At 39.1% G+C, this 24,023-nt stretch overlaps 3 protein-coding genes and 1 non-coding gene across 5 annotated transcripts in view; 1 reads left to right on the top strand and 3 right to left on the bottom strand.

The window, feature by feature from the left end:
• Positions 1 to 11,764, bottom strand: part of elf1 (E74-like ETS transcription factor 1) — a 52,506-nt gene extending 40,742 nt beyond the window's left edge. The window contains exon 1 of the mRNA XM_059346636.1: positions 10,667 to 11,764. The gene's annotated coding sequence lies outside the window, so the exon portion shown is untranslated. The remainder of the gene's footprint in view (positions 1 to 10,666) is intronic.
• On the bottom strand, positions 11,632 to 11,703 carry trnae-uuc (transfer RNA glutamic acid (anticodon UUC)). Its single transcript has one exon. It is a non-coding gene; the product is annotated as a tRNA-Glu (tRNA).
• Positions 11,765 to 12,424: 660 nt separating the features above from the next.
• ube2a (ubiquitin-conjugating enzyme E2A (RAD6 homolog)) lies at positions 12,425 to 15,705 on the top strand. Its single transcript, XM_059346145.1, has 6 exons — positions 12,425 to 12,589; positions 13,754 to 13,834; positions 14,037 to 14,062; positions 14,169 to 14,258; positions 14,370 to 14,458; positions 14,655 to 15,705. The coding sequence occupies exons 1-6, from the start codon at positions 12,546 to 12,548 to the stop codon at positions 14,781 to 14,783; spliced, it is 459 nt and encodes a 152-aa protein (XP_059202128.1). The 5' UTR covers positions 12,425 to 12,545; the 3' UTR covers positions 14,784 to 15,705.
• Positions 15,706 to 15,756: 51 nt separating this feature from the next.
• On the bottom strand, positions 15,757 to 22,072 carry nkrf (NFKB repressing factor). Of its 2 annotated transcripts, none has more exons than XM_059346143.1 (3): positions 21,680 to 22,072; positions 20,388 to 20,512; positions 15,757 to 18,799 (listed from the first exon to the last, which is right to left on the bottom strand). In XM_059346143.1, the coding sequence occupies exons 2-3, from the start codon at positions 20,476 to 20,478 to the stop codon at positions 16,455 to 16,457; spliced, it is 2,436 nt and encodes an 811-aa protein (XP_059202126.1). In that variant the 5' UTR covers positions 20,479 to 20,512; positions 21,680 to 22,072; the 3' UTR covers positions 15,757 to 16,454. The 2 variants fall into 2 exon arrangements, with proteins under 2 accessions (XP_059202126.1, XP_059202127.1); XM_059346144.1 differs by lacking the exon at positions 21,680 to 22,072 and adding an exon at positions 20,888 to 21,073.
• Positions 22,073 to 24,023: the final 1,951 nt, after the last annotated feature.

Genomic DNA, 24,023 nt, shown 5'->3' with positions numbered 1-24,023 from the left:
GTTGAGCGCTCTGTCTTCACACTCTCTGAGTCAGTTTTGACATGTTTTTCACTGGAAAGCTTCATGTTCAACAGAGGCAAAAGTCAAATGTTAAAAAAACCTGGCTCACATTAGCATTGTTGGGAAGGAACATAAACATAAACACAGGAGTTGGAGATTGATATTTACAAAATTAACTTATTAAACTCAATTGTAGCTGCTTCAGGGTCTGTTTGTCGTGGACGCTCAAATCACCCTCTCACTCTCCACTGAGCGCCCTCATCAGCACATTAATTCTTCCTGGCCTCCGTTCAGTTCAGTTCAGCTCGGAGTAGAAAGCAGCTGTTTGCTTCAGAACAAATTGATAGCCTTGCTGTGAGAGAAAGTTACACCAAACAAGGTCCATTTATCAGCCTTTGGAAATACAGTCCAGCAGCCTTGGAGGAATCTGTTCACTTCTTGCGATATAAACTCTTGCGGCTAATGCACTGCAGCGCTGCTCAAATCCAGGACAACTATGTAAACATTCAAAAACACACACACACATGCATGTACACAAGCAAATTTAACTCCAATGTTACTCCCCTTTCCTAAGCCTTACAGATCATCTAAATCTCTGTACAAACACTAACAAGTTTTATAACAGCATCTGAGGCCCAAAGGTGCGTACATTTAGCACATTTCTGTCAATATTTAAAATTAAATGGATAGATTGTGTGCCGACACATTGCCACTATCAACAAGGTGCTTTTATATCTTGAAATCCCATTCATATATTCATACAGTTTATCTATTCTCAAAGGGCAGAAAAGCCATCAAAGAGAAGGAAACATTTGCAATAAATTGAGGAAAATGCTGCAGTAGTGAGCTGTGACTGAATGAGCTTTTAGATTCCTGAAGTGCAAATTATTTACTAAATTTGAATGAGAATGTGCTGCATTTCTATGATCTGTTAATTATGGGTATTTCAGCTTTCCCTGGCATATAGTCTCTAAAGAGGGGCAAACTAGGGCAAATAATCAAAAACACTTCATATCTCTACCTCAATAAATAATGAGGAGCATATTTATTTCTATGTGGAAGACAAACTACAGAATGTGAATGAGTTAAATGTCAAAAAAAATACATATTAAGGATGTACTTACCAAGAAAACATGCACATGGACTATAATAGCCTATTTACTGTATACAGTACATATTCAATCTTTATAAAAAATATATTCAACATGTCAAACAAGCTTGCAACCATTCCAGAACACCTGCTGTTACTTAGCTGCAACATACACACACATCAGCTCTGGTTTACAGTGTTTGAGAGGCGCGTCCATGGCCTCAAATCTAGACTAAACTGTAAAGCCTCATGAATGTGAATAATGTGTTATTGTGTATTTTTATTGAATGCAGCGAGAAAAGAAATGTTTGCACTTATTCTCTCCAAAGAATTTACAATCCGTCCAATTATCTTCTGTAATAGTGAACGCAAACTCCCCCAGATTTGCACAACAAATCACATGCACACTCTGGGGAAAAAGCAATAAAAGTGAAGATGTTTAAATTGCTGGCGCTTCGTGACATGTCACTGGGATACAATTAAAATCAGCCCACAGTGTGAAAACACACAAGAGCCTGTCTCACATGCTGCATTGTGTTTGTGCTGTATTCCTACAATGGTGGTGTATTAACTTGAGCAGTGCAGAGCCACGTGACCCTGTAAACTCAAAGACACACCTTTCCTTTGCAGCCTAGGAATGAAAAAACTCTTTACTCTTTTGTGCTAGCTCTGCACACTGGGGCCAAGCACAACACAAGCAGGCCTAAAAAGCCCTATTTTCTGCAGTATGTCCCCAATAAAGGGCAGAGCACAGCATTACTTTGCACCACAAAGCTGGTGTGGTTAAGGCCTGTGTCACTGAATTCCCTTTAACCCAAAAGAGAGGGACATTAGATCACTAATTGCATGCTGTTAATCTTCTCGCTTGTTTATCCAACTGTCAAAGCCATATTGTGCTGCTGGATTCACATTATAATGCTAGTATTATAATGTTAAATATATTGTCTTTTTAAGTGAGGTTGTATGAGGTACTCATAACTACACTGCAAAAAAAGAAAAGTTGGGTGAACTCAAAATTTCAAGGCAACAAACTTCGATAAAATTTTAAGTTGGACAATTAAACTAAATATTTGAAGTTTTGTTTTTGAGTTTGTTCAACTCTGAATTTCTCTGGCACGATTGTAACGCCGCTATGAAATGTCAGCTAATGTTGTGACCACAATTTTGAGTTAGCATTGATACGCTAATGGCTACTCTTGTAGCTGTAACAAGCAGCGCTGCTAGCATCAGTTAGCCGCTAGCTTTCGCTAATGAGCAAATTTCATAACAAAGAAATAAGAGTTAGCAGAACTATTGTCCCTTGTTGTGAACCCCAACTTAAAGATATAAGTAACAACAACTCACAAACTTGTTTTTGAGCAGACAACTGGCTTCCTTTGTTGTGCTAACTTACATTATTGCCCTAAATGTCAATAATTTATATTTCCAAGCTTTACCAAATTAAATCACTGTTTTAGGCCAAAAAATACAAGTTGGCTTTTTTGCAGTGTACAGTAGTTCGGGGCAGCAGCAAAACATATCTTAACCATGTAAATAATATAAATATTAACTCAGTATAAGTTGACGCTACATTTAGAATATTTTAACCCCTTACCTTGCCATTAGACAAGACAGTTTAAGTTAATGCAGGGGGAATTGAAGCCGTTCCATGCTCTTGTCAACCAGACTCCATTGAGAAAAGCAGTAAATTTACCTCGCAGAACACGGGTTCTGTGATTTTAAAACGTATCCTTAAAAACACCAAAGTCCCACAATAACGCAAACAAAGTGTTATTTTAAGGTGGCTTAAATAAATGTCCCTGCTGCCCCTGTCCATTACATTGTAGGTAATACACTGACTATGGATTAGTACCTCATACAACCCAACTTCAAAATAATTGCACCATTCCTTTAATATGACAGAATTTCACTTAGTTGTTTAGATTAGTACAGAAAAGTCGATGACAATAAATGTTCTACAAGCCTGAATGCTTATTTTATGGATCAGGGTTTATTAAATAGAGCCCTCAAATACAATATGAGTAGGGCTCACTGCATTTTATATTTTTGCTCCAACAATTGATTTATATGACACACTTTATCGAGGCATGTCCAACAAATTTATACCTGATAAACCACTGCACCAACAACTGCACAAAATACAGATCCAGCTCAGTAAAGAGTTATTTTGGAGAACTGTGGACTCATAAAAACTTGACAAACATTTTGGAACAATCCTTGACAGGATGAGATATGGGAGGCCTTTGGAGGACACACAGAATTATTTGTGTAGCTTGGAGGTCATCTGATGGCTGCTGCAGCCGCTCAGACACAGAGCAGGGAGGCTGTGTGCTCCACAGGAGACGCAGAGTGAGGTGATCGACAGGGCAGTGAGGCTTTATAATTAACCCCACTGAGATGGACAAAGAATTATTAAATGAGAAAACACTCAAAAGAAACGTCTGTCAGGTGTTACAATTGACACCTGACAGAGGCAATCATACAATTCTCACAGTTATTATGCTTCAGAAGCGTGCCAGCTGGTTGAGGTCAGACTTTGTTTTTGGAGGGAGTTTGTTCAATAAGCTGACAGCTCATGGCGCCGTGAAACCGCCATCATTCTTGGACAGTGAGCATCCTTCCGTTGAGCCAGGATCTAACATGATTCACTGCTGACTGAGTGTGACTACAGTATGACATACAGACCGAACAAAGAGCTGTGTAGGTGTACAGCTGAAAAGACGAAAATGCATGCAAAAGCTCATCAAACTGTATGTGAGTCAGTGGTGGTTCTACACAGGGGCCAACAGGGGCCATTGCCCCTGTGAAGAAGCCCTTGGCCCCTGCTGTGGCCCCTGTGTCAAATTAATAATGAAACGATCAATTTATAATGATGAATGACAGAATAGTTCTTACCTATTTTTTGTTCAAACAATATTGCATTGTACACAAAAGGAACCCAAAATGTGTACATTTTGTAGTTAAATAAAAGCAATAAAAGCTTGTAAAAACATCATTCTGACTGTACTGCACTTTCAAAATAAATAAAAAAACAATTGTGCACAAAGATGAGAAATATCATTGTCGTACAAAAATAACTGTTCTTGTTGGTAAGTCTCATTGTTTCAGTCAATGTATTTGTATCTTCCAAATATACTTAAATGAGATTTTTAAATAAGGTAAAATAAAGGTTTTGAATGCTTAAATATCATCTTTGCAGTTTTTAAATGTGCCCCTCTGATTAAACACTGGCCCCCACAGTAAAACTGGTCTAGAACCGCCACTGATGTGAGTGATTCAGTAGCACCTCAGAGCAGAGAACGGTGCTCAGACTGCAGGTCTAAGCAGATAATATCTAATGCACACACTTGCAAAGGAGTTCTTAGAGTAGTGGTTCCTAAATTGGGGGGCAGGACCCTTCAGGAAGGCCCAGAGTTATATAAATGGGGGCACAGCAGGGCTAAATATATATAATGCATAGTTCTGCACTGCTAGCAAAATGAGGATGAGAAAGGCCTGACCTAAAGCAGATGAACCTACACCAAACATCACAACGACCACAACAAACACAGGAAACTATGAAGAGGCCTTTTTTGCCCATTAAAGAGAGACCTCAGTGTGTTGCTGGGCGGTCGTCCAGGGGATAGGGGGCTTGAAAATATTTGTATTTACAAAAGAGGGGGCCTGCAGAAAAAGTTTGGGAACCACTGTCATAAAGAGATATCATTTACTAGAGGTCCCAACCCAGGGGTCACCAGAACACTCAGAGGTCACAATGAAGCTAAGCAACTCATTTCCCCTCCCCCTCATACCTGCTAAACTGCTCTGCATCTTTAATAAAGTGATGCAGGTTGAGATTGTATTGCTTCAGAGTGGGAGCTTTCTCTCTACAGATAAGACAGGAAGTAGCCACTTGAATAAAAAAGTTTTACATTTCTACCACTCTTGTGCTGTTTGAGTGTTGTTGGTCGTGTAGCTAAAGTGTTGTTAATGTTGTCAATCACTTCAAAAGACTGGGAATAAATCAAACTGGGAACAACAATTTATTTATGGGCCAGATTTAAACGGAAGCTACAAACAGAACACTGACATATTATAACCTTTTTCAAGGAGAATTTGTGAGCAAACTGTTGCTTCTTTTGACACATCCACCTAGCGACCCCTTTCACAGGCACATTTGATCCATTATTGGCATAAACATATTGATTAGAGCAGCTTTAACCAAAAATTCTAAACATGTGGGGGGTTATTAAATGCTTCATGTATTACATTTAGTATATACCGTATATACTAGAGGTTAGGTAGAATTTCTATAGTAATCAAGTGATTTTCTGGGTGGCTTGTGCAATAAACTAAACATTTGTCATAAATCATTAAGTGTTTAATGCAACATACAGTAGCTGTTAAACATATAAGCAGGTGCTAAATGTTGGAGCAGCGTTAGGTCTGCTGCTGCTGAATCCAGATACACACACACTGACTGCAGCTCATTCATTATTAAATACAGAGAGCAGGCCAACAATCCAGATCATCCACATCACACCTCTGTGGGCTGAAACAGCTACCTGCAGTCTGATACTAGCAGAAAGCACTCATTGCTACGCCACGTCACTCAGCCACATAACTGCTGTTCCTCATACAGACATCTTATCATACACCATCACTGAGGTTTTCAAAAGGCCATCTGTGTCACGCCAGCAAATTCAGGGCTAAGAGTGAGCCTGCTCCAGCAGTTTTTAACCTGAGAGCTCAAGTTTATCTCAAGCTCATTATTAATAAAATGCCATGAGGCCCTAAGAGCATATTGCTCTGTCACTCAGGGCCTAGATTATAATACCCATTGGCTGCATGCACTTAAATAATTCAACAAGCCTGAGGACTGCATGTCACTCTGAAATTAACCCAAAAAGAAAAAGAAATAGTGACAGTGAAGACAGACAACTGCCTCTCAGCAGATGTGATGAGCTGCCAGAGCACACTGTCAACTCTGTCTTCACTTATATTAGTCACATTTGTTGAAAGACTTTGTTGAAAGTTGAATGAGGAAAGATCCTTTTGCTTCTTCGGGCGAAGCTCGCTCTTTGAATTCAAGCACCACTGCCTGAGCTGACTCATGAAAGGCCTCTGTGAACCACTCACTGCTAGCTCATTAGCTCCAAGAGACATGAAAAATGACAGGGTGAAATATCATTATGCACCAAAGATGCAGGCTAAGCCAGTTTCTATTTTTGTGAGGAGCTACTCTGTGTGGTCAAACTACAGTAGGCTGGAAAATTACAACCAGAGCCATCACTCTTTAATGTAATTACACATACATCAGGGATACGGCTTACTACACTGTGTGCTTACATGGACCTTAGCGGGAACCATAAAAATACCAAGTAATGTGGTTAACTAATCTCATGATGTCAACATGCTGCCAAAATGGACACATTGTACTATAATGAATCATCCTTCAGTAGTTCTCCCTGCAGATTAAATCAAATACTGAAGCTAAGGTTGTCTTTCTTTCCCAGAAATCTGGAGGTTTATGAACTTCTTCAGCTTTTGCGTATAGTATAAAGAGTGACAAAGTCCAAGGAGCATGTCAGGGTGGATGGATGGGTCAAACAAACACAGGACTTTGGTCCAGGAGGCCGCTATCCGTAACTTCAGGATTTCTGTATATGATTTAAGTTACACAACAAATATAGGTCCCACTTATTTTAACCCAAACTAGGATCTTTTCCTCACCCTAATCGAGTCGTGCCTAAATAATAACGATAATTATCATACAACCTACGGAATTCTATGAATTGGAGGACACTTTGCTCAATATGAAGCTACAACCAACAGCCAGTTAGCTTAGCATATAGACTGGAAACAACTAGCCTAGTCTTTGGCATTGGTTAATAAAAATCAGTTTATCACTACCTATCTTGTTTATTTCATATATACATGAAACATGTAAGAACAGTTTACATGCAGATTTTGTTGCCTTTAGACAGACTAGCTGTTTCCCTGTTTCCAGTCTTTATGCTAAGCTAAGCTAACTAGCAGTAGGCCCATATTAACATTCTGCAACAAAGCAGCGTATTTCCGAAAATGTCAGGCTATTCCTATGACAGAATCTGTAATGCTTTTATTCCAATACAGTCTATTCTCACTTCACCACAAAGTATTCATTATTGCCTGTATTTGGAATGTTATGATTGCTGATTTTTTTAAATATATCCTCTACATTGGCATCTATCAGTTTATTTTCCACCTTCTGAATCAGCACAAAACTAATATTTACTGCTGCATTCATACCACAACTATAAGTCAAGTTTTCCTTTATCCACATGCTAAAAATAGTTTGACAATAAGCCTGTATTGTGTCATGACAATGCACAGATTCACGGAGAAACTCAGACATGATGAGTCGTCCAGGTCACATGCTTGTTAAACAGGCAGCATGAGAGCAGAATGAGGTTACAGGTGGAATTTCCCTCGTCTCTCCTTTCCTTCTGACGTCAGGTCCAGCGGCAGCGGTTTACTGCTGCTGCTGCCTAACAGCCAAACATGTCCAACAAGGTGATATTCAGGTGTCAAAAGCCGCGGGTGGTGAAGAAACAGCAGCGTACAATAAAGGAACTTTGCAAACAGCAGTTCCCCTGCAAGCCCTCAACAGAAAACAGGCCAACGTGGGGTGTTTTTTCTACACATAAAAAAGAGAAGTTCAACAGTTTTATTTCTCTTTTCACAAGTCAGTTCCTGCATTTGTGCAAGTCATTTGAGGTGTCAGCCATCTCATATGATTGTTTGTTTAGTCGAAGCATGAACATTGCCATCTTGTGGTTATTTCTAAGGCACCAAATACACCAAGTTGTCATTATGTAAAGATGGTGGCCTCAGAAAGTGTTTTTTCAAGCTTTAAGCAGGAGTTAGCAGGCAAGTGAAGAGTATTTGTAGGTGCATGTGTAGACACCTAATAAATTCCATATTTAAACAAAGGCATATTAGTTCCTAGATACTGAACACTGATACAGGGAGGTAAACCTGTTTCTTCAGATTACCACATATGCCAACTTGCAAAAGATTCCCTGTCTCTCACAAGGCCACACTGAAAGCTTTTGTGAAACTGGAGTGCTGCGTTCTAAATAGGATAAAAGCTCAGATCTTCTTTTTGTGTAGCCAAATCAATATCCAGCAGCCCATTAAGGCAGGCGGGTAAGTCTTGGGCAACAAGAATAAGTGTCTGATGTCTGAGGAGCTCTTCGGCACTGAAGGGAGAGCGGCACAGGACAGCTCTCCATTATTGGTCATCAGACTGCTGACGGTGACATCACTGTCACAGGATAAGAAGGTTACCGGGAACTGCTTTAGCCTCGACCGCACAGTCAGCGTGCAGAAACACACACACACCGTATCACAGTGTGTGCACCACTATCAAAGCAGAGGGTTCAGGGGAGAGAGAGGCTGAATGTGTGGGCAGAAGCATGGCAGGATGTTTCTAAAACAAGAGTACATGCTGGAAACAAACAAGACAACTCCACACTGGAGTATATTTGGAAAGTCTTGGATAATTACTTTCAGCGGATTGAAGTTTCCAATTATCCTCAAGCCTCTCGCCAGTGTTCCCACCATAGGAAGACTGTGGGGGAGTGGGAGGGAGGGAGGGTGGGTGGGTGAAGGACTGGTGGGTCCAGCTGGTCCTGTCTCTAGTGGGACTGACAAGCTAAGAGCTCGTAACTCTTCCCCTCCCTCTGCGTCACAGCCGAGCAACTGCAGGCGACCAATGAGGTCGTGTTTGTCCGTCCCATGATACAAGCATCTTAACTAAAAAATGTAAACATCTGGCAAACATTTAGACTTGACACAGAATAGGGTTGATCAACTATACTATAAAAACGCCTTTTTGTTAGGCTTTGCAGATGTATATATGTTGAAATTGGGAAAATCACCAAGCATCCATTTATATTTGTCCTCAGAGGACGCTCAGTGAGTATTTGAGACTCACTCCCAAAGCAACTCTCTCCTATTTTGGTGAATATATTCAGTCTGATGCTTCTTTAATGGAATGAGTGACACAGGGTGGAGGCAGATTATTATTGGCTGCTAAAATATCTAGAATTGTTTGCTATAATTGTAGACTACAAAAAAAACTATCCACATTTAAGAAGCTGCAACTTGTACATTTCTTGCTTCAAAGAATACTTAGTCCCCCACCTCATGTATGTTTAAATTATACCTGTTTTCATGTGCAATAAGGACATTTTTCTACTATAGCCTTTTTATTTTACATCCACTTCATGTGCAATGATCTGTATTGAATTTGTGTGCAATAACTGAAAACTATACTGCACAACTGGACATTTAATTCTTATTTTATTCTGCATATTTGTTTACTATTATTCAAGTATTTATTTGGCATCTTCATCTTTTTTGATGTGTGTAATCTTTACTTTTATAGCTTTGATTCTTAATGCATCTACTAGAGCCCTTAAAACGACATTTCATTCTACTGTTATAGTGAAAATAAACAAATCTTGTATCTCTCTTGTATGTTCCTTGGACTAATTTGACATTAATAATAATAAAACATAATTTTTCACATCTAATTTGTCGTGTATTTCACAATATACACACTCACAAATACCAAGAGAAAGCATCTGACTCTTAGTGTAAAAAATACACAAAATAAATCATACAATAAATAATATAAAAAAATAAATAGCATAAAATTAACAATAAGCCTAGTCTGTGGCTTGAATATCACAGGCCTATAAAATCTTTTGTGTAAATAATTAATGATTGATACAAGTGTTGTGATAAAATAAATGCACATTATGAAGAACTTTACATTTATATATCACTATTCATTCATTTAATCTGAAAACTACTTTCAGAATCACTGGAATAATTGATTTATCATTCCTGCTCTAATACCAATTAACACTAATCAAAGGCAGAATATCATCTCAAATTGATATCAGGGGTCAGTTATAAATGTAGTAGATTAACATTTTCCAATGTTTTCTAGAGAAGGCCACACTGGGATCAAGACTGGAGGACAAAATGAGTGCTTTCTCTTTATGGTATTAGAGCTTTATACACAAATATGTATTTAAAAAGCTGCAGGGAGTCTGCTATAATTGTGATTGCAATGTACAAATGGATGATTATAACAGTTGTTGCTGTGACATTGTCACGGGAGCATCTCTGAAGCACTTAATTGTCAAGATTTTCAGCACACACACCCACCCACACACACACACACACACACACACACAAACACACCAGTGCAGTCACATGCTGGCTGACTGACACAAAGGGGAGTCCCAGATATCTATGCAGTAATAGGCTGCAGGTCATATAGCCCAGGGGCTTACATCAAATGAGTGAAGTCATGCTTCTTTTGTTGTAGAGTGATAACTTTATGTGTGCTATATAAATGATATAAAAGGCTCAAACTGCTAAAATGTAGCCATAAACGTCTTAAGGTCCTTATTGTGTCACAATAAAAGCACTGATATAAATGTAGTTTTACCAAACCTCCACGGGGAACTCACATTATATACAGAAAGTTACTAGAAAGCAACAATAAGTGTAAAACATGCTCGAGTTTGAACTCACCCTGGTTGGAGTTATCATCAGCACAGCATACTGTATCCCCTGGTTTTAAACAGGCAGTTTAGTGGCTGTCTTCATGAAAACGCAGCGATGTTAGAAAAGCCTTATTATCCCCGGAGACAAAACGGTACTATAGCTCCATCATCGCACAGTCACCGGTCAGCTTTTTACCCTCCTGCTGCTGCTTTCGTGAGCTTCCTGACACAAGGTTGCAGTTTTCTCCGGCAGGGGTTGATGCGTGGGGAATTCCTAGCAGTCACATTTTCCTGGGAAATGATTGGCCCGGTACCAAAGTTTGGCTGGAGCCTGGTAGTATAAACCAAAGGACTGGTTTCACAGTTGAGCAATAAGCATCGAGGGACGATGGTGGGTTAAAAGAAAAAGTGTCCGCGCCATGTCAAATTGCTTAAAAAGTAAATAATGATCAAAAAAATATTTTATCCTCAATCGATATTTGTTATATCTACGTGTAATCCAAAGCAAAAAAAAAAGTAAAAAAATTGGTATCTGGTAATGTTTTCGACAAATCGTTACCGCTAATGTTTAGTAAACGCGTTCACAGGTGTCACTTTATAGCCAATTTTGTTAACATTTTACCACGATTTAGTACAGATAAGTTAAGGGCAAGAGCAAGCTAGTGTTAGTTTTGAGTCGAGTTTGCTTTTCCCGGTACTACGTTAGGCTACGATAAGTGTTCTGCACAGAGAGATATAAGTGGAAAATGGGCATCTTCCGGGAAGGTCCAAACCCTTGTGAGATGAGAGCAACTGAGGATAACTCCTCAACGGGCGGGGTCTACTGTTAGCTTCCCTGGAAATATAGAGTGCAGTAGCTACATCAAATGAGCTACAGCTGAAATGCAGCCCATTTATCGATTAATAAATGCTCCCAAAGCAGATTAAATGTTAGAGATTCGGTATGGACAAACTGCCCGAAATGTTTTGGGGGTAACGTGGCAAAAGTATTAGTTCCCATACCGGGAGTCGAACCCGGGCCGCCTGGGTGAAAACCAGGAATCCTAACCGCTAGACCATATGGGAAGGCCGTTTAACACCGGCGAAATATTTGAATTTAACCTCTACAGAACGAAGTATCCACGGTTTTTTTTTTACAATTGTGTAATTTTACAATTGTAAATGAACAAGCTGTAGTTAACATCTCGTTACAGGCTACATTTAAGGAAATCATACTATTACTCTGGTTCTGGGTTTCTGTGTCCTGTGTACTTTTCCAACATTTGGGGGACAGGTACCATCTAGTGGCCTTTCAATGTTACTGTAAATTGAAAACAGGATGTCAACCTTTAATATCTTCTGTTAGTAACAGCCACCGGTTCTACCCAAAGTAATTAATTTAATACGGAATCAATTACAATATGAATTGACAAATATAAATAAATGTTTATTTGGAGAATGAGAAGGATAAAACCTTAAAAAACACCCGAATATTTACCGTGTTCCGAACAAACTAAATATGGGTGCTAAACATATGACGTAATTTTCTGTTGGGCTATACCAAGTGTAAAGACGGGGTCCTCTTAACTATACAAAAAATACTCTAGCTGTAGTTAGAACGAGGTAAAACTGGTTAACACAAGAAAACAGAAATAATAGATATTGCAATGTGATTCGATAGTGAAAGATTGTGTTAATGTGGCTATACCGCCCACCAATTTAAATCCAGTCAGCGTGAACGTCCCCTCTCTATTGCAAGTGGTATCGCCCTTAGACAAGCAGAGGCAGCCAAATATTTGACAAACTAGCTATCGTTGGCTAGCCAGCTAGGAGTTAAAATAATACACCGATTAACAAAAAAAAACACATTTCCCCACACTCGGTCCGCTTACGTTTACGCAAAAGATTTAGCTTTCCGTGTAAACAAGATGTCAACTCCAGCAAGACGACGTTTAATGCGAGATTTTAAACGGTAAGAGAAAAGAAAACAACAGAGAAGTAGCCGTAGCTAACGTTAGCAACCAGAGGCTAGCCTGTTAGCGTTAGCCAAAACGGCTTTCTGAACTACAACCACTATCAAATATCGACAAAAATAGACACCGACTGGTGATTATAAACATGTTATTGTACTTAATGAGGGTACCTGCGACTTATTTTTGGTAGTAATAAGAATGTAACAACTGGTAAAATAATGACAGGTAATTGTCGTTACCGGTAACCAGTCAGGAGACTAACGTTGGTATTGTGTAACTTTTGGTTTCTGTCGTAGATAAAAGGTTTCGTACCACTGCAATGTATTTTCATATGTAACATAATCAATGTTCCCCGAGCCTTAACATGGACTGTTAATGACTCTATTCATATATAATATCTATAGGCTTTATTTGTAACTGGTTACTGAGGATACAGTTCAAGTCATTGTCCAGATGGCCCTTCACAGGCAGATGAAACGTTTGGGTACAAGTACACTGTGTAAATACACACTGATCTAGGGAGCTCCTATTCGAGGGCCCTGATAGATCACTATCTAAGCCTGGGGATAAGCAACCATCTGCCATGCAGTCACTAAAAACCTGCAGACATTCAGCACTGTCCGCCATGGCACATGGTTTCTTATCCCTGATCTACAGTATGTTCCAGCTGAACAGGACTGATGGTCACAGAGTCCAAGACTTAATCCTGGTTGGCCCACTGTCTAAAACAGTCACCACATAATTGTTAATTTGACAATGTGTGTACTAAACTTTAATAAACATTCATTAGGAATGTGGTTGTAATGGTTAAGTAGGTAAAGGCATCATTGCATTTATATTATTACACACTTGATGTCATATTACTTAAACATTGCATATGAATTAGTACCATTATAATGTTGAAACACCACCCCACTTGTGGAGTGTTTGCCATTGGGAAATCTGCAAACTCTCAGCCCTCCCTAAGCATACAGTTGCCCACCCAGGTTTAGAGATACTGCTGTACTTCTATGTTCGTATTCAACAGAGCCTTGATATCGTCTGATTTGTACATTAGAATTATTATTAATTACCTGCCCCTTCAGCCTCCATCCTAACTGATAACTGTTTTCTTAGCAGTAATGCCGTCTAATGTCACCTGTGTGTTTTACTGTATCTGTTAGGCTGCAAGAGGATCCTCCAGCTGGAGTTAGTGGGGCCCCATCAGAAAACAATATCATGGTATGGAATGCAGTCATTTTTGGGTAAGTGAATTTAATTAGTTAAAAACTATATCAGACATTTTAGTAACTAGTTGTTTTATGTAAGACGTTGTTTGTTTTGTTTGTTTTTTACATAAAATAAGTGATAAAGCTGTAATTTGAGTATTTCAATTGAACAGAGTGCAAAAAGTTAATTTGAGCTTTTTGTAAGTGATCTGCAACTTGTCTGTTACCTCTCTTTCAGACCGGAGGGAACACCTTTTGAAGATGGTAAGTCCTCTATAAAGCGGTTATATATCTTTTCAACCCTGCTATGACATTAACAATGAATATTAGCTATCTCAATTCATACTATTCCATTACTTATCACTTTCAGGAACCTTCAAACTTACCATTGAATTCACAGAGGAATATCCAAATAAACCTCCGACAGTGCGATTTGTCTCTAAAATGTTTCATCCAAATGGTATGTATTTAAAATATTGTAGTAATAAATTAAATTGCAGCAATTAAAAGTTGTTATATTTATTCCCTTTCTGTTCCTAAAAAGCTTAATATTCTGTATGCTCTTTTGCAGTGTATGCAGACGGCAGCATATGCTTAGATATACTTCAGAATCGTTGGAGTCCAACCTATGATGTGTCTTCGATCTTAACTTCAATACAGGTAATCTAATGTTTTTCTATGCAAACACATCATGTACCAATGCAAATTGGGGATTGTTGTAGTGACAAAGTGAAATAATATCCATACAATTTTTGTAAACAAGCACAATTGATTTGTACATGTGAGGTCTGTCGGATATGTCATAAAGCTTCATTAGAAACCTAACCCTCTGACGTTCTTTGTGCCATGTTTAAAGTCTTTACTGGATGAGCCAAACCCAAACAGTCCAGCCAACAGCCAAGCAGCCCAGCTGTACCAGGAAAACAAGCGGGAGTATGAGAAGAGGGTTTCTGCTATTGTTGAACAGAGTTGGCGTGACTGTTGACCCCCATTTATGTTCGAGTATGAACAGTGTCCGGCCCAGAATCAAGAAACCACCAATCAAGAAAAACAACTGATTTCACAGAAATAAAACGACACATCTTAAAATCCTTCTCAGTATATTTGTCCCATAACTGTTGCTAAGTTTGTACGCTGTTGTGTTGTGGCATTCACTCCTGCCGAATGCTGTTGTTGGGCAATAGCATATGTTTGTTAAAAGTTAATGTACCTTGTTATATCTGGGTTACTTGCTACATGCCCCAACTCTTTGTTTTTCAGAAAAGGCAATAGCCAGTCTATCAGTTGTCACTTTTCTACGAGTTTATTTATACATAAAGTAAACTGGTTGGAAGACGCAGTGACAGTTTATTAGATGTGCTTGCTGTGTGGTTTGCTGTGTAGATACAGAGAGTTCCTATTTACAAAAAAAAAAATAAGCCGTTCTAGGCGTTTCTCCTTCTGTTTCAGTGGCCTCACTCCTTTTGGTTTTGTTTCCTTTTGTCTTTTGGAAGCCTTTAAGAGGGATAGAGAATTAACCTGACATGGACACCCATCCCTCTAACATGTCAACGCAGCAGATGCCTTTGAGGGGGTCATTTTTTTCCTCAACTGTTGTAAAGTCATGCCTTTGATTTTAAAAGAACATTCTAGTTATTGGTGAAATTATGTCCCTCTTCAACACAGAAACAAGACATTTAGTGCCCTCTCCGAGGTCTTAACTTTGTTTCATGCACAGTTTCATAATGCTGACATTTAAAGTCTGTGTGAGAACATTTATATGCTATTTTACAATCTTACAAATCAGCTAACATAACAGGCTGATGATACTGTTTAAAAACAGGATGGTTTTCAGATTATAAAACTTTGCACTGGTAACCCATGTAACAAACTGTACATTTTCTTGTAAATAAAATAAATATACATCACTTGTCTTTGCTTTTTTTTTTTAAACTCAAAATACAAAAATATCCATCTGATGGTTATCAGTTTTAATTTATTCAGTAATTACAGCTGTGAAAACAAGCAGACAAGTTAACTGTACTCACAAACCAACACGTGACATTTAACAAAGATCACAGCTTACAGTTTCCATGTGAAGATTTTGTCATTATGGATGCAGCTTGTAATTGTACAATGACCTCCAAGTGTTAGAAGAGCAAATGACACTGCTGGTAGGGAGATATTGATGCATCACTACAGTGGGACTGATATGAGCACCTAGCTACAATTTGATTTGTTGCCTCATGAGTTAACTGTCCACAATGTTACAAACAAGCAGTGAAGAGCTGCATATTCTGCCAGGTTCCTTAAATAGCCACGGAACAAAAAGTGGATTTTGGCGACAAAAAAACTCCCAACTTGAAGATTGATAAAATAACAGGACATCATTAGGACATGATACCACAAAGTACTGAGCACAAGCTTGTGCAGATGCGAAACGAAGATAAGACGTGGAATGGCAGAAAACAAATGACTTTTCCTAAGTCCCTGCTAAAGCTAAAGTACATTTCTTTTCAAAGGAATGCAGAAACCACAGGTGATCCCCAAAGGATTCTCTTTTATTAATGTGTGCTGTAAGTTTGTCACAAGTATCAACACAGCTGTTAAGTGAGATTTGTACTAAAGTCCAAGCGGATGACTGATGATTTGTTTTGAATTTTGCCCTGCATGCAAATCAGTGAGAGGCCTGAGGTTTCACAAGCTCATATCGTCCCACCTGTCCCTCCTGCAAAAGCTGACCAATGAGCTGGTCTTTGTGTACTTTGCGACTGACAACGAGGAACCGTTGCCGTCCCTGTCCGTACGACTTGCTGCGTAGGCCGTATTTCTGAGATATCTGGTGGATCTGTTTGCGTTCATCGTTGGTGAGATCGGTGGAGAACCGTAGATCATCCTGGCGGTCTGAACTGGCGTAGTTACGAATGATGTCCTCAATATCGCGCTTGCTGAGCTGGTTTCCAGTTTTGTCCGTGTCCATTCCCAACCCTTCTCTGGAGAACTGTTCCTTCACTCTGATTGGTTCTGCGATGCCTTCCCCGTCTCGACCCAGGCCGCCTCCTTTCCAGCCCATCTTGCGGAGCAGCTGGTTTCCGATGTTGTCTTCCTTGATCTCCTGCCTCGTGGCCTCCTCACCAGAGCGAGCCAGGATCTGGGATCGGGATATGGCGTCGCTGTGACCCTCCTTTCTGAGGTTGGATTTGACCACAGCCTGCGTTTGCCTCAAGGTGGCTAAGGCCTCATCTGCTGCAATGTGCTTCACTATTTTCTTGGGTCCAATCCCTGCTGCTACATACTGTCCTTCCAAGTACACTTCACACCTCCAGCGATGATCCGGCAGAACTGTGAACTTGTAATCAGCAGTCACTTTATTAAACTGAGCTGTGTCGTTAATGATACAGATTGCATTGTCAGAGTTTTCCAGAATAACCAGCTCGCTCAGATGCTTCTTTTTGCTGACCTGTTGCCCAAAGCGTCCACCAGAATCTGATTGATTATTTCCTCTGGAGTATTGTGAAAGCTGTTGTTGTTGTTGTTGTTGCTGCTGCTGTTGTTGCTGCTGCTGTTGCTGTTGCTGCTGCTGTTGTCGTTGCGCCTGATTCATGCGAAGTTTCCTCACTGCGTCTTCTGCTGCTGCGTGCTTTGAGCTCTTTTTGGTACCCGTCGCCTGCGCCACCAGCTCGCTCTGCAGGAAAACACTGCACAGCCAGCTGTTGTTGGGTAGCAGATCGAACTTGTAATCTATCTTCATGCGATTAAAAGCCGCAGAATTGTTGAGTATGCATATGGCGTCGTGAGCATTGTCCATAACCACAAACTCTGTCCAGTGCTTACGTTTGTCAGGCTCGTATTGGCCCTTGGAGCTCGGTGTGGGTTTGTCCTCTGGGTTTCGGAGCGCAGGTACAAAGCCCGGGGTCGGGCCATGCATCTGGCACACAACGATGTCGTTGACTACCGAGTGTCTGTATTTGCGCTGGACCACACGAACCTCAACTGGTTTAAGGAAGAGTTTTACAGCCTGCTCAGAGGCTCGGTCCCTCGCTCCATTTTTACTACCAGAGTATCCGGTAGCAAGATACACACCCTGACATCTCAGTTCACAGGCGTACCCGTCTGTTGGTACTTTCCTGTTCTTCGGTAGGTCAGCCTGAGGAATGTCCTTCAGGTTGACATAAATATACTCAGGATTAGTCTTGCAGGCCTGAATGCTGCGACTCAACATGAAATTATAGTTTGGCGACTCACTTCCAGTCATGAACATAGGGTCCCTAAACGCAACAGCCAGTGCAGACGCTACATTGGAAATCAGCCGTTGCTTCTCGTCTAATGTCGGCTGAGAAATAGGAAGAGGCTGCGATGACGAGCCCGACTGAGAAGTGGTGGGGCTGCTCCTGCTCGGGCTGTTGTAGACTCTGCTGAAAGGCCTGCTCGATGAAGGCCGGTCCTGATGACTGTACCCCAAACCCTGACGTCCCAAATCCCAGCCTCCTGATCTGCTCCCTCCTCCACCCCCACCCCCACCTCCACCTCCTCCACCTCCTCCACCTCCTCCTCCTCCTCCTCCCCCGTATCCATTGTATCTGTGGGGCTGAGAGTAGGACTCTAAAGTTCGAGAGGATTGGGCTTCATACTTGGCTGTGTAGTCCTGCTGTGTTTTTGTCATGAAGTTTGAGGTGGACCCACGGCCTCCATACCCCAACCCACTTGTGCTACCTGAAAAGGCCTCTCTGTCTCGGTCTCTGTCTCTATGGGAACCCCAAGAGTCAGAACTGTACGATGGCACCCTGTCAAAAGCAGGCCTCAGAGAGGAGGAGCCCTGCGCCCTGCTGGTGCCGCTGTAAGAAGAGTGTTCAGAGTCCCACTGTCTCGCACCGTATGACTCACTCCTCCTGCGCTCCTTATCGTTCTCCTTCTCATCAGCGCCGGTTCCTCCGCTGCTTCCGCCACTGACAAAGTGTACAGGCTCAAATCGAGGTCTGGAACCAAATTTTGACACAGGCATTTTCCTCATGGGCTCGTCTCCTGCAAACACATGATGCAAGTAAACAGTGAGAAAACCAAAAAGGATGTGTGAATTATCATCTCAGAAGGGCACAGCAGGTTAATGTGATGAAAGTCCTGTGAAACTGGCTTGTGAGTGTGATTTCCTTCTTTTCTTCAAACAGGATGTTGTGGCAGGACTTTATGGTCAAGTTTCTTAAGTAAGCAGGTCAAAGACTGTCTCCCCAAGCATTCACACGTACAGAGGAGGTACATGTTGTAAGTATTGGGCTACAGATCTGAGCCTTTCAGACACATGTGGACAACATATGGCCCCAGGGCCAAAAACAGCCATTAAACAACGGCCTCAAACAAACAACACAAATAACAAGGGGTTAACGGTTTCAGGAAAGGTTAAATTTCTGGCTTGTTTATAAAGATTTACATCTTCAGTAGGAATTAATGGGTTTCTGGGTGTCTTTTCATTTCAACAATAAAATAAAGAATATTATTTGATTAATATTTTGTTTTTTGACCAGGAGTATTTCTCATTTAGATATTAAATCTCTTTCTCAAGGTCCAAGGTTTTAGAGTCTTGGCCAAGAAGTAGCATAAAAAAGTGTCACATAAAAGCAAAAGCAACACATTTAAAACAACACAGCCAGTCAAAACAAACTAAAAATGTCAAGTAAAATAAAAAAGAGTCTGCAGAAACAAATAGCAAATTGCATCAAACATTAACTAGAAGTGTTCAGTAACAGGACAACTAGTCCTTTTTTTATAATCTGTCATGCTTAGAAAATCTAATTGGAGGTGACTGTAGCTCACACAGATCAGGGTGCAAATGGCGCGTAAAAACACTTTCATCAAAACCTGTCAGTAGGAAAACAAAAGTAAGGAGGAAGATAATATAAAATGGCCTAAAAATGTACCAGTTCTCATTAAGCAGCCTTACTCTTTAGCATTGGAAAGAGCTGCAGTGTTGCTGCAACCTGAAACCTCCTGAATCACAAGTCTGACTCATGTTACTGCTCATGCTGCTTATGAGTCAGGAAAACCTTGGAGTTTAAATATGTTGGGATTGCCCCAAAATCTCCAAATCAAATGCTCAAATAAACATAGCATAGACATAAAATACAAGAGCAGCTCTAAAAAAAATGACATCACATATTGTTGAGTATATTTTAAAAGATGACAACATGGAAATGTTTGTTTTTTTAAACAAAATTTCCCTATTATTATAAAGACACCAAAGCCATTTGGGGCACCATATTCTCTTGTTGTACAAGATTAATGTTTTATTGTGCGCTGTCCCTGTTTGAAATAAATAAATTACAATTACAATTACCACCAAATTTACAATTAATGTGGAGAGCATAAAAACTAACTAAAAGGCTTGTCCCAGATCTAGTGATTGTGGTTTGTCCCAGGTTTTTGAGTGTTGTTTATTATCTGCTGGAGTGTTTCCATATTTTTGCATACATATTTGGCTATAATAACGGTAAAAAAATGATGTAAAATTGCATTTTTAAAAGTTAAAATTATAAAATTTTCTTGGGGGAGGACACTCAAATACTTGCACCTAAGTCTTCCACAAAAACAGACTACGCAAACACAGATCAGCACTCACTTCCATCAGAAGAAATGGGTCTCTTTTTTGCTTCAGAACTTGGACTTGGGTCAGAGGAGGGCATTTCGCCAGTGTCAGTCCCTTCTGCCATCACCAGCACCGTCCAAATCAAATCCAGGCCATACCTGTTATTGAGGCCAGAGATATGAGTTTAGACATCACATGATAAAAATATAAAAACACAAACATTTGTGCAGGATGGGTTACTTCTCCATGCTGCCTATAGAGGCGCAAAGCAATCCCTGGAAAATAAACACCTCCTGCCTGCAGCACGCAGCTACTGAAACACAAACCAACTGTCTGGACTAAACATTATATAGCACAAGTATAAATCCAGTAATTTATGTTAAAGGAGAGAACAGCTGCATTTGGTACCATCACAGGGTCCTGACAAGAGTGACGCAGTAGGCCGAGAGTTCATCTCTCACAACCAAACATGTTTAAAAAATATATATAGCAACATTAAAATACGCTTCTAGCTAGTCAGGTCATATTCCTACCTTCAGGTGTAGCCTCTGGTCCGATTTATATAATAAAGGCCAATAGTTAGACTTGTATAATAGCTTTGTAGTGGTTTTTTTGTGTTGTCTTTTACAGGGCATGTTAAAATAAGTGACAAGCTCACATTTATACCAAAGCTAGTATCAGTTTCCAGGTAACTAAGTGTCCAAAATCTGATTTTGTTTTCACATTTTGTTATCTGTTAATGTGTTATTAACAGTGTGAGGCCCATGTTACCACTTTACCTATTTTAGTGTGCACCAGGGTAACTTTTCTGTTAATGTCACACACATACCAAGTAAAAGTCTAAAACTCACTTGAGTAAATGTACAAAAGTATCAGCTTCAAAATCTACTTACTACTCATTATGCAGAATCCATTATATTTTATTACTGGATTATAATCACAAATGCATTAATGTGTTCATCACTGTTACACAGCTGGTAAAGAACATGATAAAAATATTAAAAACACAAACACTTGTGCAGGATGGGTTACTTCTCCATGCTGCCTATAGAGGCGCAAAGCAATCCCTGGAAAATAAACACCTCCTGCCTGCAGCACGCAGCTACTGAAACACAAACCAACTGTCTGGACTAAACATTATATAGCACAAGTATAAATCCAGTAAATTATGTTAAAGGAGAGAACAGCTGCATTTGGTACCATCACAGGGTCCTGACAAGAGTGACGCAGTAGGCCGAGAGTTCATCTCTCACAACCAAACATGTTTAAAATATATATATAGCAACATTAAAATACGCTTCTAGCTAGTCAGGTCATATTCCTACCTTCAGGTGTAGCCTCTGGTCCGATTTATATCTCCAAATAACAAACAGCGCGTTTATTTTGATAATCAGCCGGCTATTATAATCGGGCTAGCCTCTCTTAGCTAGCCAGCTAACATTAGCAGCCCTGTGGTGCCTGCTAGCATTAGCCAGCTAGCCGCTAGCAAACCCAGCTCCACTTTAGCAGCAGCAGCGTGTTTATATTGTTTAATAACAGATCAGATTGTCTTTAAAAGGACACCGACAGGTAGGTTTGTGTCTTTTAAGTGTAGTATCCAAGACGGGTGGTTTTTAAAATGCTGCGCAAACCCTCCTGGGAGCTACAGACACCCATTCAACTAGCTAACGTTAGCAGGATCCATTTTCTGGTCCAGCAGTAAAAATCATGGCGTCTGTCACCGCTCTGACCCACAATGCTTTGCCGCCGGACAGTTCAAGCTGCTGTCATACACGTCACTAATGTGTGCATGTGGTGCACAAGATAAAGTTGTTTTATTTTATTTTATTCTTATTTATACAGTTCACTATTATTTTATTATATTAAAGTGTGAATGTGGTTCACAAGATAAACCAAACTCTGGAAGGACGTTGCCTCGTTTGTTAACACAAATATTTTCACTGGTTTTACTTTGCATTATAAAGATGTCATATTTGTCATATTTTCATATCACAAAAAGAAGGATGATGATGCATGTTTTCTTATAAATTTAATTCTTCTTTTTGCCAAGTACCACATACACAAATGTAAGTTTTCAAGTAAAAAAAAAATATATATATATTTTTGTTGAAGTCAGAGTTTGAACAGTATATCTCAACTCTCTCCTGTCTACAAAACAAAAAAGCTGTGAAGACTGCCAACATATGCACTGCCTTTAATGTCTTTAACATGTAATTTTGTGTCTGTTTATTTTATTATTTATTTGTTTGTTTTTGTTTCATTCTTTTCCATTTAATTATTCTTCTATTTTCTTTCTATTTTAAAAATATTATTTACTTCTATTTTATTTTTTGCATTGTTAATCTTTCTGTAACTCATTTCTTCTTTGTAACTGTGCATTGTTTTGCTGTTTGATCTAAATTTTTAAAAAAGAGTAATAAAAAAAGATAAAGTTGTTTTATTTGATTTTATTCTTATTTATATAGTCTATTCTTTTGTATTATATTAATGTGTTCATGTGATTTACAAACTAAAGTTTTTTTTCTTGGTTGTATTCTTATTTATAGTCTATGATTTGATTGCATCAATGTGTGCATGTGGTTTATAAACTCAAGGTTTTTTTTCTTATTTACTGCAGCTTATTTGTATGCGGTGGCCCATAAAGTTGGAATAATTTTGTTTTCAGACACAATCCTCTGTTAATTGTTCTTTCATTTTCATTGGGATATGTTTGGAAGAGATTGATTAATTCAAGTTTTGAGAAGATATACACAATAAATCACACTGTCACAATCATTTCATGGAAAGAGATAAAAAAAAATTTTTATTGCAATATTACACTTCATGGACTTGACAAAGAGTGACATTGATGTTAATTGATTTTTTTGTACATTAAATCCTGAAATTATAAATTTACACATAACCTGTGTAGAAATATTCATTCAATTTTATATTTTCTCAGATTTCTTTTCTTTTTTTTACCTCAGAAATATTTATTTGTTTATTTTGATTATTGTGACAAAGACACAAATATATTGTTAAATGTTAATTTACAACAACAAAAAATCTTTGTATTCATGAATGAAAACGCCAAAATGTCGGCTTTTTTAAATAAATACAAATATGAAAAATAAAAAAACAGGTGCTTTTTTGGATCCAGGGACATATAATAAAGGCCAATAGTTAGACTTGTACATTGCTTTGTAGTCTTTTCCTTTTTTTTGTCTTTTACAGGGCATGTTAAAACAAGTGACAAGCTCACTTTTATACCAAAGCTAGTATCAGTTTCCGGGTAACTAAGTGTCCAAAATCTGATTTTGTTTTCACATTTCGTTATCTGTTTATGTGTTATTAACAGTGTGAGGCCCATGTTACCACTTTACCTATTTTAGTGTGCACCAGGGTAACTTTTCTGTTAATGTCACACACATACCAAGTAAAAGTCTAAAACTTACTTGAGTAAAAGTACTAAAGTATCAGCTTCAAAATCTACTTAGTACTCATTATGCAGAATCCATTATATTTTATTACTGGATTATAATCACAAATGCATTAATGTGTTCATCACTGTTACACAGCTGGTAAAGAAGGAGCTAATCTTAATTACTTTATAAACTGCAGCTGGTTTGACCCATAATAATACATCATGATTGATTAGTTTATTTATATTCTGCAAAGTTATTTAAGCAA

This window comes from Centropristis striata, chromosome 12 (assembly GCF_030273125.1).
Source record: "Centropristis striata isolate RG_2023a ecotype Rhode Island chromosome 12, C.striata_1.0, whole genome shotgun sequence".
Classification (NCBI taxonomy): domain Eukaryota; kingdom Metazoa; phylum Chordata; class Actinopteri; order Perciformes; family Serranidae; genus Centropristis; species Centropristis striata.
Note: the sequence above shows the minus strand (reverse complement) of the source record. Positions and strands in the feature narration are given on the sequence as shown.